Here is an 18957-nt window from a genome sequence, read left to right on the forward strand (position 1 = left end):
AGCTTGGCCTCTATATATATTGTGTGCAAAGCGCTTCTTGAGTCACTTTCGCCGCAGTACTCTCGTGTCATGCAGAAAAGCGTAGTAAGATTAGGAAGGGACTACTAGCGGTCATGGGGCACAACACATCTGGTTCATTAATTACACACGCGCGCATGCACCGTACATTTAAGAGTACAAGTATGATCATTGACATCTAAAAACTTTACTGGTCATAATTCAGGGCTGTTCATAACGTCGCTGCGGCCCTGAGAAACACTGAATCAAAACGTATGCCAACTTTCTGATTAATTTTACATGTTTTCTGGTGATACGAATTTCGGGTGATAGGAATATTTTGGTAACCCCGCGAGATTCGTATCAACGATGTTTTACTGTATACGGAGATACGAGGCACTGTGTTGAACGGAACATACACAATGTGTCCGTTGGGCTCCAAGCCACGAGGTGTAATGGCAGTACTTGTAGTCGGATAAAAAAACGGGTGCAGATTCTGGGGTGACGCTCAGCTTCAGTGGGAAGTTTAGCGCTGCGCCTTTCTCAGTTATATTCCTAGTTAATTTTCTCCTAATGGTTTTGCTCTAATCCTTGAAAACGTTCCATTGTGAAATTGTCATTATTGCGTACTATTTTTTATTTGTGTGTCTCATTGGGTGCTGCTATCGGTTAACCATAACGGCAACGATTGAAACACACGCGAAACGACGTCGCAGTGAGAATCAAATTACCACGTGCACTTTGGTGGATGCCAGCCTGCATCCGGCGGTTGATTTCTTTGTTTTATTTTTTATAGGAGAGGTTCGTGCGCTCCGTATGCACCTTTTCCACAAGGGCTTCTTGGGTGCCGCCATGTCGCACTCTGGGGTGGCGTAAACCTGCGTGAAACCCCAAAAAATGCACTGCAGAGGCAGCAACGTCAGCCTTAGTACTCCCGTGCCCAGAAAAGAGCTATTAGGTGCCCCATCTCTCCGATAGAAAAGAGGGGCAGCTCCGCTTTTCTAGGCTGTGGGGCAGGGATACGAAGGCTGGCGCACGCTGACGTCACTATACCTCGGTAGTGCATTATTCGGGGGTCAAGCATACTTACCACAGCCCGGAGGGGATTACGGCGCCACCCAAGGAGCCTTCGTTGAAAAGGTGTTTGCATGCAGAAGTTGCTGTAATTTTTACCCTCTCCATCTTTTCACCGCACGAATTCATGTGCTTCTCATTTACTCATTATTTCAGTATCTGCCCACATAGCCAAATATGCTGGACGTTGTACTGTTGAGTGTGGTGTTCCTGGGGCAATGTGCGCCACCGCCAAGCCCTGCGATTTTACAGCAGTGCTGTTATGTTCGAAGTTTGCCGTGTCGTAGATAGAAAATTATCATCAACATGAACCGGCACGCGCTCTCTTCGTCCTCTTCTCCCAGAACACGTGCGCCGATTTGTCCGGCGTGGGATGCAATAACTCTGATGGGCGAGAGAACAAGTACAGAGAGAGAGCGAAAGAACGAGAGAGAAGTTCTTGGCGAGGTGAGACTCGAATCTGTGCACCCACGATCCGAAGGCGAGCGTCGTAGCCACTCGGCTATCCAGGCACGCTAGCAGAGCATAGCATTGCCTTGTATAGTATAGCAAGGGGTTGAAAAAGGGAAGTGAGGGTGAGGAGGAGCTATGTGAGGGAAAGGAGAATTTGTACAGAGAGAGGAGAGAAATAAATAGAAAGGGAGAAAGAGAGAAAAAGATAGAATGCGACAGAACTGCTACAGAGAGAGAGAGAGACAGAAAAATCGACAAAGGGAAGAAGGCGAAAAAGAAAGAGAAAGACAGAGAGAGAAATAGATAGAAACATAAACAAAACAGAGCAAGCATAGCCATGTATGGTATATATAGTATAGCAAGGGCTGGGAAAGAGAGAGGATAAAAGCCGGGCCAAGCCAGGGCCAGCTATAGGTGCCCACCAGCTCTGCCGTAACCCAGCCTTGCGCGACGTAGCGCAAGCTGCGGTAATTTTCTAGTGATATTGAAGTGTCGGAAAGTTCGCGTACTCGGAAGTAGGTCGTAAGGTTTTACGTCATACGAAAAGGCAAGCGCAGTTTCGCCATTATCGGTAGCGACAGGAATGTATGAGACAACTGTGCGAAGTAATGTGCGTAGTTTTGTCAGTACTTCCGAACTAATAATAATAATAGTAATAATTGTTTAATTTAACGTCCCAAAACCACGATATGAGTATGAGGGATGCTGTAATGGGGGAACCCGGAAATTTCCACCATGTGGTGTTCTTTAAAGTGCACCTAAATCTAACTACACGGGCCTTTAGCATTTCGCCTCCATCGAAATGCGGCCGCCGCGGCCGGGATTCGATCCCGCGACCTTCGGGTCAGCAGTCAAGTATTACCTAACGTGTCTGTGCAGCCGATTGCCGAAGTACCGAGAATTCTACTTCGGCGCGCCTTGGTTTAAATTTCGTCACTTCCTTGTCATGGGTAGTTCCGGTCTGACGTAACAGAGTGGTCGCGTTTCCTGCGAGCCGGCCGCGATCAATTTCGATCGCGGCCGGCTCGCAGGAAAGTTGCACGAAAGTTGCACGTAATTCGATGAATTACGTGCAACTTTCGTGTTTTAAAAAAATCGGTATGCGAGAAAGTGTCATGCACTACAACTTTCTAATGTAAACTGCCTTCAAGTCAACAACTGAAGAGTTAACGAGTTTTCAATAATTAGTCGCGTCGGTGTCATTGGAGCTGCGGCAAAGTATTTCCGCCTCGACGGAGAGCTCTTGAGCGAAAAGGGCAGGAGCCTTACAATCATACGATTTCTATTAAAAAATTATATTGCCTAAAAAAACATCTTGCAGATTGAAAAATAGCTTTCTCGCGCATCTCCACACACGATCAGTTCGATCTTGTGACTTACTTTGCGTAAGTCGCAAGATCGACTTACGCGCGATGACAGCGAGGAATAAGCGCCAAAATAGGCCTTCGCTCCATCTGATCTCACGATGAGAATTGCAAGCTCCTACGGCAGCTGAGATGGGGCCACCAAATGCCGCCACTTATTCACTTATTCTGGAGTTCACTACGGCGTGCCTCATAACCATTAGGGTGCTATTGCCGCCTAAACACCACGAATTAATTTTGAGTACCCGGATCCGCTTTTTTTATTTGGAATTTCACGGTAAGTCATCCCCCAAATTGTTTGCCGTGAGTCGCTATCTGAACAACTGATTTGGGCGTTACGCAAGATATGCATAGTGGGGAACATGATGTACTACCTAACTTCAACGCATAATGAAAGAGCCGCCGCACTTTTAGTGTTACCGCCTGCGCATCATATTCAAGGGAATTTGAACAGCCGCAGGCTTGCATTCCCGGTCGTATACTTTTATTCCCTCACTGTCACGCACGGAAGTCGCGCGGTTCCTAAAGCGCGAGACAGAATGTGTGCTTACATCGGTGCCGCACTCAGCCGCCGACGGCTGGAACGCGCGCACTGGCGGAGCCAGTCAGTCGGGCGAGCGCTATTAACCTCGTCACCGGCGGAGCATCGAGTGAGCGCAGACCTCGATACCTCGGCGGGAGCTCCTTTTCGGCGCACCAGTGAGTCTCGCAATGACCGATGGCAGCCGCCGGGTCACGGGGTCGGCGGAAGATTAAATTATTGCGTTGCCGACAGCAACCGAAGCCTCGCTCGCCACCACCATCGCTGCAGCGAGCGAAGGCGTCCCCGTTTCACGGATCCACCGCGTACTCGAGACGGTTGAAGCCGGGCTCCCGCCATTCCGGCCCGCTGCTCCAACCGTGGTCGTTCCCAGCTACGGTAGGAATCGCCCATACCGTGGGACGCTTATGAGGCAGCTCGCCCACAGAAAGTTAATACTGAGACCCTGGAACAACGTGTGTCTGGCAATACCCAGATTTAAGCAGCACCCCCCACCGCCCTTAATTGTTTCCGAATCACTTGAATGTTGTGAGCTGTCTTACAACATCCACTTGCTTCCGAACGATTTGTGTGTTTGTGTGTGTGTGTGGGGGGGGGGGGTAGCGGGGGTGCTGTTGAAATCTGAGTATAGATTATGGGAATATAGCATGGCTACAGTCCCGTAGTATAAGGGGGCTGAAATGTTGTAGCCATTCGGCGATCGTGGTCCAGCTAATCAAGTCCATTGCAAGAACGGGGTAGTCAAACTACCGCTCTGGTGCACGGCAAGGGTTGCAAGGCGGCCAGCAGGTTGAGGTCGGGCGAGCGTTCCGAGCGCCTCGAGCCGGAACACCAGTTTGTTCACAGCGAACAAGGAGCGCACAAAGTAACATACAAGTGTAGAAAAAAAAAAGCGCAAGGCGCTCACGTGTACCCTCAGTCCGTATCTTTCTTTAGACTCTTGTTCAGTGTCAAAAGGAGTCTTTCTCGAAAGCGCAGAACGTTGAATTTTACAATCTGTGTGAGAAAATGACCATGGAAGTTGATACAGAGGGAAAGATGAGGAGCTGGGAAGCGTGTGCGCTGTGTGTCGAGGCCTTTGGCGGTCTTGGCGCTGCAAGACGGCCACTGAGGCGCCATTCAAACGGGCCGCAGTCTGTCACGCAGTTTGCCTTCCGCGTTTCGCCCAAGGCGGAAGCTTCCGCGTGCGCTGTTCCGAGTCTGTTTGCGGTGGGCGTTCCCGGCGGCGTTTGCATACCGGAGATTTACCGAACGCGGGGCCGCGCGCGCGCGCCCCGTCGGTGACGCGACCCGCGGGGCAAACAGGAGCGCCGGCTGCCACGGAGAATGCCGCTTCTTTGCAGTGCTTTGCACACACGTGCCACGCGGCCCGAATCGTGGAACGGTTATTTTCGCTCGTAGGCTTCCGTTCTGTCCCTCGGTGAAGGCCGGCTCGTAAGTCGTGGAAGTAGGGTGACACGTACTGGAACAAGTTCTCCGCGCTAGCGTGGCGCTAAAACATTCGAAGCCATATTTCGCTGTCTGCATATGCTTGAAATGCGAAACTCTCAGTAGCTGACTGCTCAACCGATACGTATTGAAATGCGTTGCTCATAGAAAAGGGGGAGGGAGTCGCACTCCGGTGACCAACATTTTCTATCTTTATTCATGCATGGGGGATTAAAACAGTACTTCGATGACGTCTGACGATTTCCAAACATTGAAGGGAGGTTAATAAGTCAAGCTGCTTAGGAAAACAATCGCTGTCCCTCTTTTTTGCATTCGTCTGGCCATTCTAAAAGAACACAGACTCAGTTTAGGCAGCCATAGGAACTTCTTTCGGCGCAAAATAAGCGAGCCAAACGTACGAAAATGCTTTAAGGTAACCTCGCACTAACCTACATTAAGGCGCGAATCATTTAATAATGATGCCCTTATTCGCAATGACCAGCCTTATTCGGCCAGAATAAATGGATACGGCTTGGTGAGTTTAGGCAACGTAGCTGCAGAGGACAGGCACGGGCTGAGCCGTCGGCATGCTCCCCCCGCAAATACCTGCTTACTTTCCTGCAAGGAAATCTCGCAACTCTCCGATGAAACTGTCTTTGCCGGGGTCACACGCCGTGCGTGCAAGTGATGTGCCATTCGTTATGCTTTACGACGCCGCCTGCAGACGCTGCCGAGTGGTATGCCATGTGCATGCGGAGACGTTAATTAGTCAGCGCCGACTATCGGATTTTTCCAATAACGTCGCGTATTGCCAAATGTGATGTCTTCCGTCGCATCAAATCACGCTAAACGGCTTCGGACAGTTTCCGAACAGTCTATGAAGTTGAAGAGGCTGAACCGAAGTTGACGTTTATTTCAGGCAAAAAATGTGCAGTTGCCCTGGGGACTGACGAAAAGGCAAGGAAAGGCCTGACAAGGCGCCTGCCCCCTGAAAACCCAAAAGGCGTAATTGACGGATAAACTGCACGCTTTGTGATGTTAAATTTCGCTCTTGCGATTAGAAGTCGCCGAACATGGGATGACAGGGTGTATTTTGCTAAGGAGTACTACAGGTTCTGCTGGGCGGGAACTACTGAAGTAGAGAAAAGTGTTAGAGATCGCGTTATCTTTCGCAGACCGCGTCGGAAGCGATCGAGAGGCAACGCGATTCGCCGTCATCGAAATGAGATTTGTTGCTGTGTTCCGCTGTGCGCGTGACACCCTGTTTAAAGTTTGCAAGCGAACGATCCGTACCGACTGGCCCAGCTTACTACACTTGTGAAGCCATTACTTAGCTATATACATATACCATAAAAGTACGAAACTCACTCAACTGCGGCGCACAAGAAAGTTTTCTGGGGCCATGAAGTTGTTAGACACAGGCGCACTGAAGAGATATTAGATGATTTTCTTGTTGTTTCAGAGCATACCTCCAAAGTCTATAATAGAATAAACGATTACGCGGAAGTTAGTCCCGTCAGAAACAGCCGGCTTCGCATATGATCAGTGAATTTTCTCGCGACTTTCTATTCGATGCATTGCACGTGCACCGTGTGCATGCTGCTTAATCCACAGTTTATTCACTTAATTACTAAATTAAAAAAAGAAAACATGGACGAGAGAACTGACGATTGCGAAAGACAGCCCTATTGAAAATTCCTCCACCATGAGGAATGGTGGATTCCACCATCCACCATTATGGTGGATTATGGTGCTGGAAGATGGTGGCACATGGTGTATGCTGGATGCTGGCGTATGATGGATGCTGGAGAACGACGGAGCGTAAAACGGCTCTACAGCGTCGGCACCATCGTGCCTAGCCGTCACACATAAATAATTGTATAGAAGGCGATGTAAAAAGCACTAGTACAAAAATAAAAGAAAAGAAAAACCGTATGAAAAAAAAACTTCCGCCACCGGGAATCGAACGTCCGACCTGCGGATCCCGAACCGAGTACTTCACCACTGCGCCATGCTGACACTTGCTTGGAGACTTGCAAAAATGACTAGTCAACATACTAATACACCGTTTGGCTTCAGCTTTGTATGTCTCATACTGGAGACAGACGCGATCTTCACATCCTACTAAAATTTGCGTAGTTATTAAACGCAAACAAACTGCTGCCGGTAACGAATGGCACTTCGATAATGGCAACAGCGCTAACTTTCTTTTAGAATTCACAACGTAACTCCAAAGAAATATGAAAAAACTGGAGCGATGAGCGCGAGTATAGTCAACCGGGTGTTACTGCGAAGTTTTAATAGCCGTTTCTCGCTTTTTCCGAAGTGCGACATGTGCAGAGGCTTTCTGTCGACTCTAATCTCATTCGATAAATACGCGCGTACAATTGATTGAGTATTGTGATGTTTTTTTTTTTTTTTTCGCGCAACGTACAGCGCAGCCGTGCCAGCGCCCTGATCTGACGCTGTATCATTAGCTACAACCGCATTACAGCTGGGCCAAAACAAGTACGGTGCGCTGGAAAAAGATGCCATCATATTGGTTCAGTAAGGCGTACGAATTGACAAGTCTATGTTCTCGCATACGTGTCAGAGAAGCGCCGGCGAGTGCGACCGGCGGCGGTTGGTGACCGGAGGCGTTTGCTGACCGGAGGCGTTTGCTGGAAGCGCGTCGCATCTATGCTCATCGCTTCTTGTGCGGACACCGTACACAAGAAAAAAATGCTTCATTTAGGTTAGCCGATGCCACAGGTGTGCTGTAAAGTCATTCGTACTCACCGGAATCGTGTATACTGAAACCAGAAGCGCCGATAACACGTAGACGGTCTACGCTATGCCTAAACTTTGGTGGGAATCATGGTGGTAGAATATGATGGTGGTAGTCATACTTGGTGGGGCTTATCTCGACGCAGGCCGAAGGTAAAAGTTTGTGCATTTTAGCTTTGCATGCATTTTCACTATTACCTTAAAGTGCCGCTGAGGTTAGTGAGTGTGCAAGAATTGCCAGAGTTGCGTTTCAAGCGTGACGGTATCAAGCGGAGGCTGTTTTCTGGTCTCCCCGCTGGAAGGACTCATTTACTTCTCGGCAAATGCGCGGCGATGTAACACAGTTACTGTCGCCGTTCACACCGATACTTCTAGACTTGTAAACATCAAAATGCAGCAGCACATCGCGGATGTAAACCTGACAAGTACGTGCGTAAAATGTAAACATTCACGGCTGCTGTGCTCCAGAAAACCTGTGGCGGTTATTGGCGCCGCATGAATAAAAAAAAATAGTGCTGGAAAGCTTAATGATCGGTGTTGGCTTCTTTGAACTGCATATTTCTGCCCATTCAAGAGGAAAACATTAGAACTGACAGCGACTTCTCATAATGTCACGTTCACTTCCATCATGCCACCGTCATCCACCATGCTTCCATCCTGCCACCGTCATCCAGCTTGTTCACCAAGTCATCCACCAAAACATGTTTTGCTCGCCACCATCAGCCAGCATTTTCCACTTAACACCAAAAGAAGCTTGCCACCACCACCACCATCTGCCACCATTTTTTCCACTCTCGCCATCATCAGCCACTATGAGCACCACAGCTTCCACCACATCCACTATTCTTTCCACCTTGTCCACTATTGTTTCCACCATGTCCACCAAGATTTCCAGCATCCACCAACCCCCGATTTTCAATAGGGAGCCGCTAGCTATTGTGCATATTTCTTGCGTTGTTGTTGGAAAAACCTTACCGTATAGGCAACGGCACCCCAGAAGCATTTTCGAACCGGTGTGAGTGCGCAATATTTCCGGGACTTCGCTCGGTTTCACAAGGCGCGCGAGATGACGGTAGTGTGTACCATTCGCGCGCTACAGGTCACTGGGCTGTCAATCTGTACGGCGTCGATGTGCCGGCAACATGCCGGGCGGTGACCTTCGGCGGGTTGTGCAGGCGTAGTGTTGAGAGGACATTCCGCCGGGCACATACATCGCCTGCCGCTGACGAAAGCGACGAGGCAGCGGATGCGCCAGCGAAGAGCGGCACGGGAATGCATCGAAGAGGCGCGACCCGTAACTAGGCGGCATGTGGGTCACGCCGCATTAATAATGACGTCCCGAGAGGCGCTCTTTTTCGGTGGCTGTCGTTCAGCTTCCTCTCTGTCGCGTAAGCCTCGAAGGCATGGAATCGTCTATCTTGGCTGTGAGCTAGCGTATACCTGTACTGTATGCTACCACCGCGGCTTTCTCCCTCTGCAAACATAGCATCAAAGCATGTATAACGTATAGACGGAAGGACTTGAGCCGAACGAGTATTGCTCCTTCCCAGTGACCAACTGTATTCGAAATTCATCTAATGTCGGCTGCTGTTCATTACGCGAATGCGCCTTAAAAATGCACTTGTGCCTTACTCCCCCCCCCATTTTTTTTTTTCCTCTTTACTCTTCGCAAAGGAGAGGTTTCGGGTGACTTAGCACCCGCGACCCCCTACTGCGCGTGGAGAAAGTCAGACACCAAGACACCGCGACGGACGAACTAGAACTTGTATTGCGAGGCATGCGCCATTGCGAGTACAGGCTTTCTGTTCCAAGGAGCTACCTGCACGATTGACGCCGCTTACACTGCAACAGTGCGCGGAGCTGCTTCAACGGGGAAGTACCACTCGGTGACCGTGACTGCCTTCTTCTCCCGAATGTTGATTCCTAATTAATACATTCTCACGCTGAGCAAACTTAAACGCTGTTTATTCATGGCTCCGTAAGGGAGCTTTCCGAATTCCCAAGTTGGCGTTATCTACCGTACAAAGTGTGTACGTGAGGTCGTTTCCATTATGCATAGACTTCCCGCGTGTGCGCGCCACAGCATGTGCATCGGAAGTGCGTCCGCTGGACGGTCAGACTTGGGCTCGCCGGTTTCGGACGGGAGCCAAGTTGCGGACGCTTGTTCCCACGTCTGATCGGGCTCCTCGCCACCTTGAACTTGGATGTCGGTGAATGGGGAAAGCGCGCGCTCGCCTTTGAATGGAGCCAGTGGAGCGTGTGCCTTGCCGATGCAGCCTGCGGGCGCTCATGCGCGACTGACCAAAGCAATTAATCGGCCGCAGGTGCTCGCGCGCGCCGCCAGTAGCGGCGGCGCTCGTTAAAGGGAAGCGCGCTCGTCTTAACGGCGCCCGGGCGGCTGTTTGACCAGGGCGACCAGGCCATCGGCGCGGCTACTCAGGTCGGCCACCTGCGCACGACGTTGTTTGCGCAAGTTCGAGGACGCCGCATAGAGTCGAGACCCCCGGCCGGCGGCGCATTCCGCTCTCTTCGACGGTTGTTTGAGCGGCGCAAACACGGCGCACGCCGGTCGCGACCTCGGCGCCTCGCGAGAACCCTGCTGCCTCGGAGCACCCAGCGTCGACGGCCCACATTGCGCAGCGCGCGGTGGCTCCGTCGTACCCGCAGAGGTCGCCAGACCCATACCGCATTCCCGTTGCGTGGCGAAAGGGCCCTCGCATTTAGGGCCGAACGGTGAAGTACCGCCGGCCGCCAGAAAATCGGGACATCTCAGGCCGAGTTCGCGCGCCCCTGTGTAATGTTCGATGGTTACTGAATTTTAGTGATATGGGACATATAGTTGGGGCACGCTGTCGGCCGTGGGCACAAAAAAAGAAGCCAAAAAGAAAATCGTACCGGTGAACTCAGTGCCGTTTGAGTTCTCCTATCTATCTATCTATCTATCTATCTATCTATCTATCTATCTATCTATCTATCTATCTATCTATCTATCTATCTATCTATCTATCTATGGCGTAGCCAGAGGGGATGGGTCCCCCCCCCCCCCCGGAAATCTTCAATTTTGCCTGTGCATATATACACGCACACACACAGCAGCTAGAAACTACCGCTTGCCTATCACATGGGCAGGTCATATTTCCCGTGGACCTTTCCTTTATACTTTTCGACTGCGCTTCAAAATTCTCGCGTGACGCTCCGTCCGAGTATTTTTCCTTCCTCCGGTTGTGCGCGCACAATGACTCTCACTTCCGTATTTGCCCATATTTCACTGAGACCTAACCTGGTGTTGATATTTGGCGTCCTGCCGGATGGTAACTTCTTTCTCTTTTGTTTCTTTTATTTTTTATTATTTCTCTTCACGAGTAGTCGAAGCATCCCACACTCACTGCGAGGCGAAAATACTTGAGGCTCGTATGCTTAGATTTAGGCGCACGTTAAAGAACCCCAGGTGGCCGAAATTTCCGGAGCCCTCCACTATACGGCGTCTCTCGTAATCATATCGCGGTTTTGGGACGTTAAACCCCAGCAATTATTATCCCACTCACTGCTTCCGCTGCAGTTTCGCGATGCCTTATGCCGCCGCGTCATGATGCGCACGCACTCCAATTAGGGCGTCGTCTTTTTACAGGCATCATCATCGCCGTCGTCACTCTTTATCTTGTGCCTACTGCAAGACGAAGGCTTCTCCCAATGATACCCCACCCACCTTTTCCCGCGCTAGCTGATTCCATTTTATGTCTCCTAATGCCTTAATTTCGTTGCTCCACCTAACCCTACTCCGTCCTCAACTGCGCTTCCCGTCTCACTGTATCCATTCCGACGCTCTAATTGACCATCGGTTATCCGTCCTCATGACGTGACCTGCCCAGGTTCATTTATTTCTCTTGATGTCTACTAAGGATACCAGCTACTCCTGTTTATCTTATGCACTCTGCTGTCTTCCTGTCTCTTAGAGTTAGCCTATTATTTATCTTTAGACAACGAAGTATCAAGGAAGTCAATCAGTGAGTGCGGCACAGTGTTCAAGCAAAATTAACTTACGTTTTTTTTTTTTCGAATCTATCTTTGCAGTCCTTCTTCGGCCGGACGTACAACAACCTTGCAGCTCTTGGCGAGTGCAAGAACAGCGGCCAGTGCGTTATCAACAAGAAGAACAGGACATCTTGCAAGAGCTGTAGACTGAAGAAATGTCTCATGGTCGGCATGTCCAAAAGCGGTATGTATTAGCTGCGATCCTCTGCTGTACAATGTGTTCCCACTTACAGAACTATATCCGAATGGTTAGGCGTAGCCAGTGCCCCCCACACCTCGATAATTTTCAGTTTTGTATGTCTACATTAAACATGAGTGCACAACACACGCAGGCACATGCATACACTCAGAGGGCCGGGCCCCCTCCTTCGAAGTAAAATGCTGGCTACGTCCGTGCGTATGGTCTTCAGCATAGGCGTGCGCAGGGTTCCCCATCAGGGGGGGGGGGCAAAGGTTCATCGCAGCGCCCCCCCCCTACTAAGTCAATGTATGGGGTAGATTTCGCCCCCCCCCCTCTTAGGTGACTAGAAGGGTCAATGTACGGGGCAGCATTTGCGCCCCCCTCCTAGTTGAATAGGGGGTGCGGCCGCGCCCCCTGCCCCCCCCCCCCCCCCCCCCGTGCGCACGCCTATGGTCTTCAGATAGGGGTTGCGAAAAGAAATCACGGCGGTCTGCATTGGAATAGATGCGAGCGCAACGGCCGTGCTGTACAACGCTGGCTCGTGAACTAAGTATTTGAGAAAAATTGTTATATCGCAAAGAGGACGGGCACGAAGTGAAGACACGAACTGACAGACACGGGCGCCAGCTTCCAGCTGTTGGTGCCCGTGTCTGTCATCAGTGGCGTAGCCGGGGGGGGGGGGGGGGGGCACACCGGGCCCGACCCCCTCCCTCCCCCGAATTTTTTTTTTTTTTTGCCATGGCATAGAGAGCACAAAATGACACTGGACCTCATATGCCTGCCCGGCCCATAATTCAAATCAAGGAGGTGCCCCCCCCCCCCCCCGTAAAAAATTTCTGCATACGCCCCTGCTGTCAGTACGTGTCTTCACTTATTCGTGCCCATCCTCTTTGCGCCATACCTATGTTTCCCAAGTAACGAACCAACTAGCTCAGCAACAAGCCCTGTTGAAATAATTATTATTCGCCGAGAACCGATCAGACGTCTTTTCGCGTCTTACCTCGCAAATGTGTTGACACGTGGAAGCATAGCGACGGGATATTGGTATTCCTTGCTGTGAAAATTAACTGTTGGTGAAAGCGAGCTACAAGTGAGGACGTTGTTTTTACTCAGACAACGTGTGGGCTAAAACAAGGTTGGGCTTATTCGGTGCGCAGTGATAGTGTTCAGCTTTGTTCGTTTCCATGATGTGCCGGCATAATTTACTCTTATCGTCGAGAGAACGCGTAAAACGGCTGGCTAATATAAAAGGCACCAAATTCACAATTTGCCAGCCATGCATCGGTAGTTTCTTTGTGGCACACCATACGCGATGCACGTAGATGATGAAGTTCCGTTTGCAGGGTCCCGATACGGGCGCCGATCCAACTGGTTCAAGATCCACTGCCTGATCCAGGACCAGGCGGAGATGAGCTCCCGCATCGCCGAACAGCACCACCAACTGGGCGCAGCCGCGTCAGCGCACCAGCTCACGGCGCTTTACGACAAGGACGTTTTGGGGGGCTTCGGCGCAAAGGCCGAAGAAGGCAACGGCGCCACTTCGCCACTCTCGTCTTCGGACAAGCCGCCGTCGTCACCAGCGTCCTATCCTCCGCCATCGTCGTCGGCCAGCACGTTCGCGTCCACGCCGTCGGCTTTTGAAACGAAATCATCGAACGGCGAGAGCCCGACCAACGCGGATGCGCTGGCCTACCATTCCATGTCGCCCGTGTCGCCGATCTCGCCGCTGCATCCGAGCAAGTTCTTCTTCCACCCTGGCGCTGGCGTCTTTTTCGGCAAGGCGCCCGTGTCGCACAACGGCCTGTCCAAATTTTTCGCCGACGCCGGTGGCGCCATGGCGTATCCGTACTCGCCGCGCTTTATGCCGTTCGGGGCCCTGAAGCCGTACCGGGATCTACTTCACCCGTCGACGTTGCTTGTGAATGGCGAGTGCCTGGCCGACCTGCCCGAGCAGGAGCGACCCATCGACCTCTCGGTACGTAAGCCGTGCTCCCCGAGCGCCTCGCCTGCCGACGGCCACGCCGAAGAGCTTGACACCCAGGACAGTGACGTCAAGCCCGCGCTGCAGGCACCTTGCTCCTCCGGCGCCGAGATCCCACTCGACTTGCGGAGCGCCAAGAAGTGATGCCCCCCAGCCCCTTTCGCCAGCCGTCCACGTGTTCATAGGGACTCGCCGCCGGAACAAAGGTCGCAGTGTGTGTGCCTGTTTGTGTGCGTGTGTCGAGAGCTGTAATACTGTGTAATATATGCCCCCTACCGAAGGACGCTTATGGACCACAGAGAGAGAACTATGTCGACGACAGGGAAACTTGTGTGAGCCTGCTCTTTGTAATAGTAGAACTTCGAAGGGACCGCTGTGGCCCCGTCTGTCTTTTACTGTGTTTTATCCCTCTCTCAATTCACTAAGGGCATTGCAGAAGACAGCCAAGCGTCTCGTTGCGATCTGTCGGTCTTCTAACTCGTTCCTCCTTGTCTTCGCGTATCCTGTTTCCAATGTTCCTATTTGCCCTTCTCAGACTTGGACCACCGACCATTCTACATCGCTACCAAAAGTTGTGCCTTTTCGTGAGACATGCTCTTTTCTTCCGCGCCTCCTGCCCGAGAGATGGCGCCGCAGGAGTGTCCTTTGGCGGGACGACATTGGCTGGGCGACTCGTCCGGTCCGAGCCGCCACCAGTATTACGTCTCGTGCTGCCATCAGTGCCTGCTCCGTACAGCTACAGTGCTTGTCCGAGAGTCCCGCCAGGCGACGTTGCTAACAAACTGCCAGGGTCGTCGCTGGCGCCAAAGGCCCTGGTCGCGGACGCAGACACGCTCCCTGTACATCCCCCCATACGCAGTCTGCCCGTCCAAATTGCTGTCTGTGTGCCACGAAGACAATCGCTGCTCACCGGAATCATTGTACAAAATTCACCAACCATTCCAAGAGAGGCCTTCATACGCATGTTTCGAAATGTCGTTGTTTTTTAAGCGTTTAATGTTTCTTCTATTCCCACTGTGATAAAAGCCTTCGAACCAGGCGGTTCACTACGAGCCTTGATATACATATATATATAGATATGAGTATATATATATATATGTGTCGGCGTGTGTGTGTATGTTTATGTGTGTGTGTATGTATGTAATTTCGCGTGTACACGCGCATCGGGGCTGTGGGCATTCTAGTACAAACCATTCCAAGTGGCTTTTACTTCTGACACTTTCCCCCGCCTTCTCCGCACTGGGCCAGTACCTGATCAGGCTGTCGCTGTCCTTCTCCGGCCTGTGGCCTCCTTTTCCGCCTCTGGCGGCGTGCTATGCAGGACAATGTGGCTGCGCATGCGCGGATTGTGTGGCTGCTTCTCCCTCGCGTTTCCCCCGTACGCACAGTCACTTGCCTTAGCTGCGCTGTCTCGCAGATAATTACGGCGAATTTATCGCGCGCGAGAGAGCTATGCACATGGCGATTTTCCGCTGTCGCTTACTGTGCATTCAAATCTTCGAACCACCACTTGAGGCTGTGCGCAGGCGCGATCCTCCGTGCGGTAGATTTTTAAAGCACAGATAACTGGACGAAAGGGTCCTCAATGACCAGCATACCATTCCCGCGGGTCGCTGCTGTAAAAAATTTGACCGGCTTTTCATGGTCATGGTTCTCAATCCGAAGAGTGAAGTCGGTGACCGGTGTTGGAGCCACGTAGTTATTTCGATCGTGTTCGAGCGAACATGATGTGCTGAAAAAAAAAGGTCTCCGAATGTTCGTTTGCTTTCGAACTCAATTTCAGTGTGACTGCAGTCTTCTTCCACGTTCCATTTGAAGACCAACTGCAAGGAAATTTCACATTGGCCAAAGTTGCTGGTTGCAATGGAAACGATGTCGCCAAAGCTGGTAATTGTTTTTGCCACTCGATTACTTGGCGGACTTGAAATATCTCATGGTTGTTCTTCTCAACGCTGTCCCATGCCCATCTATTCCTTCGGTTCCCACCGATAGGACAGGAAGGAGTGTTCTCAAAGCAGTAAATTAAAAGGCATTACGGCTAGCATCGAAGACGCAGGGTGGAGGAGGCCGCCCCCCTAGAAATTTAAGCTTGCCTTCCCCACTCCCCCCCCCCCCTTTTTTTTTTTCGTAGCTGTAGGGGGGGAGGGGGGATCTGGCGCCGCTCCTGCGAAAGGGTGCGAACATGCAGTGCCTTAGACGTTGCTAGGGCGCCAACATTTGTGCTGTGCGGCAAGTGTTGTTTTGTACTGTCGAACCCTTGTCCGGGCAGGGACCGTCTTTCCGAAACAAATCTTCCCCTCCTCCCCCCCGGGGGGGGGGGGGGAGGTCGTGCCGGGATAGAAGTATGGATGATGATGGGTTGATGAGTATCGTAGAACTCTGGGACAAAGTGCCTCCGGGCGCCGCGTCTCCTCCCATCTGACAACGGCACGTACCAGCTGCAAAAAAAAAAAAAGAGAGAGAGAGAGAGAAAGATAGCATGAGACTAAGCTTCGGTAACTGTTAGTAACCATTAGGTTGCCATCGAATTTCCCGAGTTTTCTGATGTGCCTAAAGTCCGTCCTGAGGCTCGTCCAATTGGAGTGGGTGCATGTGTTCCAAAGCAACTGGTACTTTCTGCTTCCGTCCAAAACGCTTTCCAAGCTATATTTCTCTGCCTTTATTATTATTTTTTTTCTTCCATGCGCTGTTGGGTTCGCCGCTTGGGATTGCGCTGCGATTCGCGATTCACGTGACAGCTAAGTTATGCGCGGGCTCACCTGCTGAAACTGACAGCGCATACGGGAGGAGAAACATAATCGACCGTTAGGCGATGTAAAACATGACAAAGCTCATGACGGTGCTCTTTTGTAGGCGTTTGGCTACAAAGCGTAGTGTGCAGAATGAGATGTAAACGTCGCCCTGAAGTACGGAGCTGATTTGTTGTAGGTATTATGGGGGCTGTCAACTCAGGGCGTCGTTGCTGCCTTCGACATGCTGTAGTGCGACCCTTGTTCGCAGTCAGTATGTCGCGCAGCAGTTACACTACACGTCGACTGACGCTGCGGACGCAGTATGCGAGTAGTCCTTGTGGAACCGTTTACGTGAGCTGGACAAAGGCGTTTCAAGTCAGTTTGTAGAAGTCAAAACCCGGCTGTCGAGTCCATGTAAAGTCGAACAAAGCGAGCGTTAAAGATGCAATGCAACCCACCAACGAATCTGAATCGCCCAACCCGAATGGCAAGATGTATGTGAACGCGGTCGAGTCTGGTTTAGTGAGCTCGACTGCAGACTCGACGACCTCGCGTCGAGTTCGTGTAAACGAAGTCACAGTGGCTGTGAGCTCTCGGCCAACAGTTCGCGCGTCGCTGGATCCTATAGTGGCGCTTTTCGCTGGACCAGCGGCGATGGCAGGAATTCAGGCAGGCCACGTCTTGCTTCAGCGCAATCCTTACTTGTAGCTTGTTTCCATGATGAGTGTTTTCTTCAGCGAGCATAAACCAATAGCATACCACACTGTTCTTTGTGGTGTGATGGAAAATCTTTAAAAAGAAAAAAAAACGCAAAACACAGAGTACTATGTCGTACACGTGGTGCATGATGTGCGCATTGCGCGCTTACAACTGTGCATGATACGCATGTCGAATTGAAGGGCGCAGGATTGTTGCCCCATCTGTACATAAACAGTCGCCCTTGAGCATATCGATCCCTTTTCCCACCGGTTACCTGGCGTATCGTCTCGATAAATGGCGTCAGAAGTACGATTGCGACGTGGATACGCCATGAAGCTCCAATTCAGAGATCGCGTAGCAAAGTTAATTGCACTTTTTTTTTAATGCAACCAATCCAAACGCGCTCCAAGTGGAAACTTGAAATTCAGGAAATCTTCGTTACGTCACGGGAATTGTGATCAGGTCACGCGGCATTCCGTACCCTTCTCACAACGGCCTAATAATTACAGCTTAGATGCACAGCGACACGATCGACAAAAGCAAGACTGAGAAGTAATAGGAAAGAGCGCATTGAAGGTGCGATACCATCAACATGCCCGTCCATTCACTCTGCCCAGTAAAGGTCGGTCATGCATGACCAGCCCGCCGCAGTAGTCGTAGGCCACAGGCTTTCAAAAACCGAAGCCGTGCCCGCACTCCGAAGTAATATTTGCTGTTAGTCGAGGAAATGAGGTTTTAGACAATGATAAAAAATAATTACGGAACGTTAACGCGGTTTTGCTTGCGCTGCAGTGCGGGGCTTATCCTTCATCTCTAGAATAACAGTACACCGGTGCGCTTCGATTTAGCCGCACGTTAAAGAAGCTCAGGCGGTCGAAATTATGCCGGATTCTCCCCTACTACGGCGTGGCTCATCATCATGTCGTGGTTTTGTCATGTCAAACCCCAGGAACTACCATTAGCACTTCCTTTCTTTATCGCTCCACTCCCGACACTTGACGTAATGAATGACGTGCGTGATACAACGTTCTTGACAGGAAGATACCGGGTGCGGAGCGTTAAGGAAAGTTCACGCAAGAAATATGACGATTGTGTCTAACAACATATATGCATTAAGAGTGCACTTTTATTTATTTATTTTTTACAGAAATCGAGAGAGGCAGTGTAAGACTAGACCTCGCAATGGCGCGAATGCGGCGACCGATTCCCAGCAGTCTCATTGCAGCGCGAACACTTGGAACAGTCGACATGCGGCTCGCTTCTACTTAACCGTTGATCTCGATCCGAGAGGGGGAAGAGCACCGAAACGCGTCGCCACTGTCCACATTTCTTCACTCCTTCGCATTATTTCCCTTTCTATTTAAATCCATCTCACACGTGCTCCAGTCCCCCGACCACGGAAAGCACTGTGCAGTTCCAGACTCACTTGTTCATACGCACATTCCCCACAAGTGTCCCCCTTTTTATTGTGCTTGTTTGGAACGTGAGCCTCATTCTTGCGTGTATTTAAAGAAATTTCTTGCGTATTTTTTGAATATATAAAATCACAGACTACGATTGTAACATTGTTAAATAAACGATGCGTTGAGCGTTTTCAAAACGAGTCTTCCATGGCGTTATTCATGTGTACAGCGTGATTCCTTGTGTATGTGTGTGTGAGAGAGAGAAAGAAACGTGGTTAATCCCTCCGTCATAGGAATCGGTATAAC

The 18957-nt window shown here is 50.8% G+C and overlaps 1 protein-coding gene across 2 annotated transcripts in view; it reads left to right on the forward strand.

Moving 5' to 3' along the window:
• The window catches only part of LOC119378987 (knirps-related protein), a 133068-nt gene extending 118209 nt beyond the window's left edge, over nt 1-14859 (forward strand). For both annotated transcript variants that reach the window (XM_037648111.2, XM_037648112.2), the window contains 2 exons: nt 11695-11839; nt 13180-14859. In XM_037648111.2, the coding sequence (XP_037504039.1) occupies nt 11695-11839; nt 13180-13961 (927 nt within the window). In that variant the 3' untranslated portion in view covers nt 13962-14859. The remainder of the gene's footprint in view (nt 1-11694; nt 11840-13179) is intronic.
• Nucleotides 14860-18957: the final 4098 nt, after the last annotated feature.

This window comes from Rhipicephalus sanguineus, chromosome 1 (genome assembly GCF_013339695.2).
Source record: "Rhipicephalus sanguineus isolate Rsan-2018 chromosome 1, BIME_Rsan_1.4, whole genome shotgun sequence".
Classification (NCBI taxonomy): domain Eukaryota; kingdom Metazoa; phylum Arthropoda; class Arachnida; order Ixodida; family Ixodidae; genus Rhipicephalus; species Rhipicephalus sanguineus.